A 1,098-nucleotide genomic window follows, 5' to 3' on the forward strand; every position below is an offset into this window, starting at 1 on the left:
CGCAGGAGGGCGCGGCGCCGGCGGAAGGAGCCCTGTTCCCGCAGCTTGGGACCGGAGATCCACGAATGTCCCGAGTCCCAGGACCCGGTGCGCGCGGGGCCCTCACACCTGCTGCTGTGGCACTTTTTGGGGTTGGAACCCTCTCCTGGCCTCCGGGTTTCGGGTAAAACGGGACCAGAGGCACAAGGAGGCCTGTGCGTTTAAGGAGGAGGAGCGGTCAGGTTTTCAGGGCCCCAGGGCTCTGGTGTCCCCGCCACCGACCCGCTTCGCATCCCTTCTTGCCCCAGGGCCCCACGCTCGGCCTGCGGTCCATGCTTCCTGCTCAGCCCCCTTTGCCTTGCAGTGCGCGTCCCGGGACGACTGGCGCTGTGCGCGCTCCATGCACGAGTTTTCCGCTAAGGACATCGACGGGCACATAGTTAACCTGGACAAGTACCGGTGGGCGCTCGCCTGGGGTGGGGCGCATGGCCGGGGCCTGGGAGGGGGCCCTGCTCTTCTGCGCTGACCCCGCCGACCCTCGCAGGGGGTTCGTGTGCATCGTCACCAACGTGGCCTCCCAGTGAGGCAAGACCGAAGTGAACTACACTCAGCTCGTCGACTTGCACGCCCGATACGCCGAGTGTGGTTTGCGGATCCTGGCCTTCCCATGTAACCAGTTCGGGAAGCAGGTGGGCGGCTGCTGCGTTCCCGGGGCCCGCAGAGGCCGGTGGGTGGGGGTGGGCCGTGGTCTTGCAGAGGCCGATGGGTGGGGGTCAAGGTGGGCTCCGGCCTGGAGAGGGCCTGGGAGTGTGTGGGGGGCCGGACTGAGGAGGTGCCAGGCCTCCAACGCACTCAAGCACACCTTGGCCGCCACAGGAGCCAGGGAGTAACGAAGAGATCAAAGAGTTCGCCGCGGGCTACAACGTCAAATTCGACATGTTCAGCAAGATCTGCGTGAACGGGGACGACGCCCACCCGCTGTGGAAGTGGATGAAGATCCAGCCCAAGGGCAAGGGCACCCTGGGAAAGTGCGTGGCCTCTGGGGACATGGCGGCTGCGGGGGGTGGGGGGCTGTGTGGGGGCTGCTGGGATGCTCACACCTCCCTGGGGGCAGAATGG

The 1,098-nt window shown here is 66.7% G+C and overlaps 1 protein-coding gene across 1 annotated transcript in view; it reads left to right on the plus strand.

The window, feature by feature from the left end:
- The window catches only part of GPX4 (glutathione peroxidase 4), a 3,986-nt gene that overhangs the window by 988 nt on the left and 1,900 nt on the right, over positions 1 to 1,098 (plus strand). The window contains 3 exon segments of the mRNA XM_011964002.1: positions 344 to 438; positions 524 to 668; positions 856 to 1,007. Of these exon segments, the coding sequence (XP_011819392.1) occupies positions 344 to 438; positions 524 to 668; positions 856 to 1,007 (392 nt within the window).

This window comes from Colobus angolensis, unplaced genomic scaffold, assembly GCF_000951035.1.
Source record: "Colobus angolensis palliatus isolate OR3802 unplaced genomic scaffold, Cang.pa_1.0 Scaffold64, whole genome shotgun sequence".
Lineage (NCBI taxonomy): Eukaryota > Metazoa > Chordata > Mammalia > Primates > Cercopithecidae > Colobus > Colobus angolensis.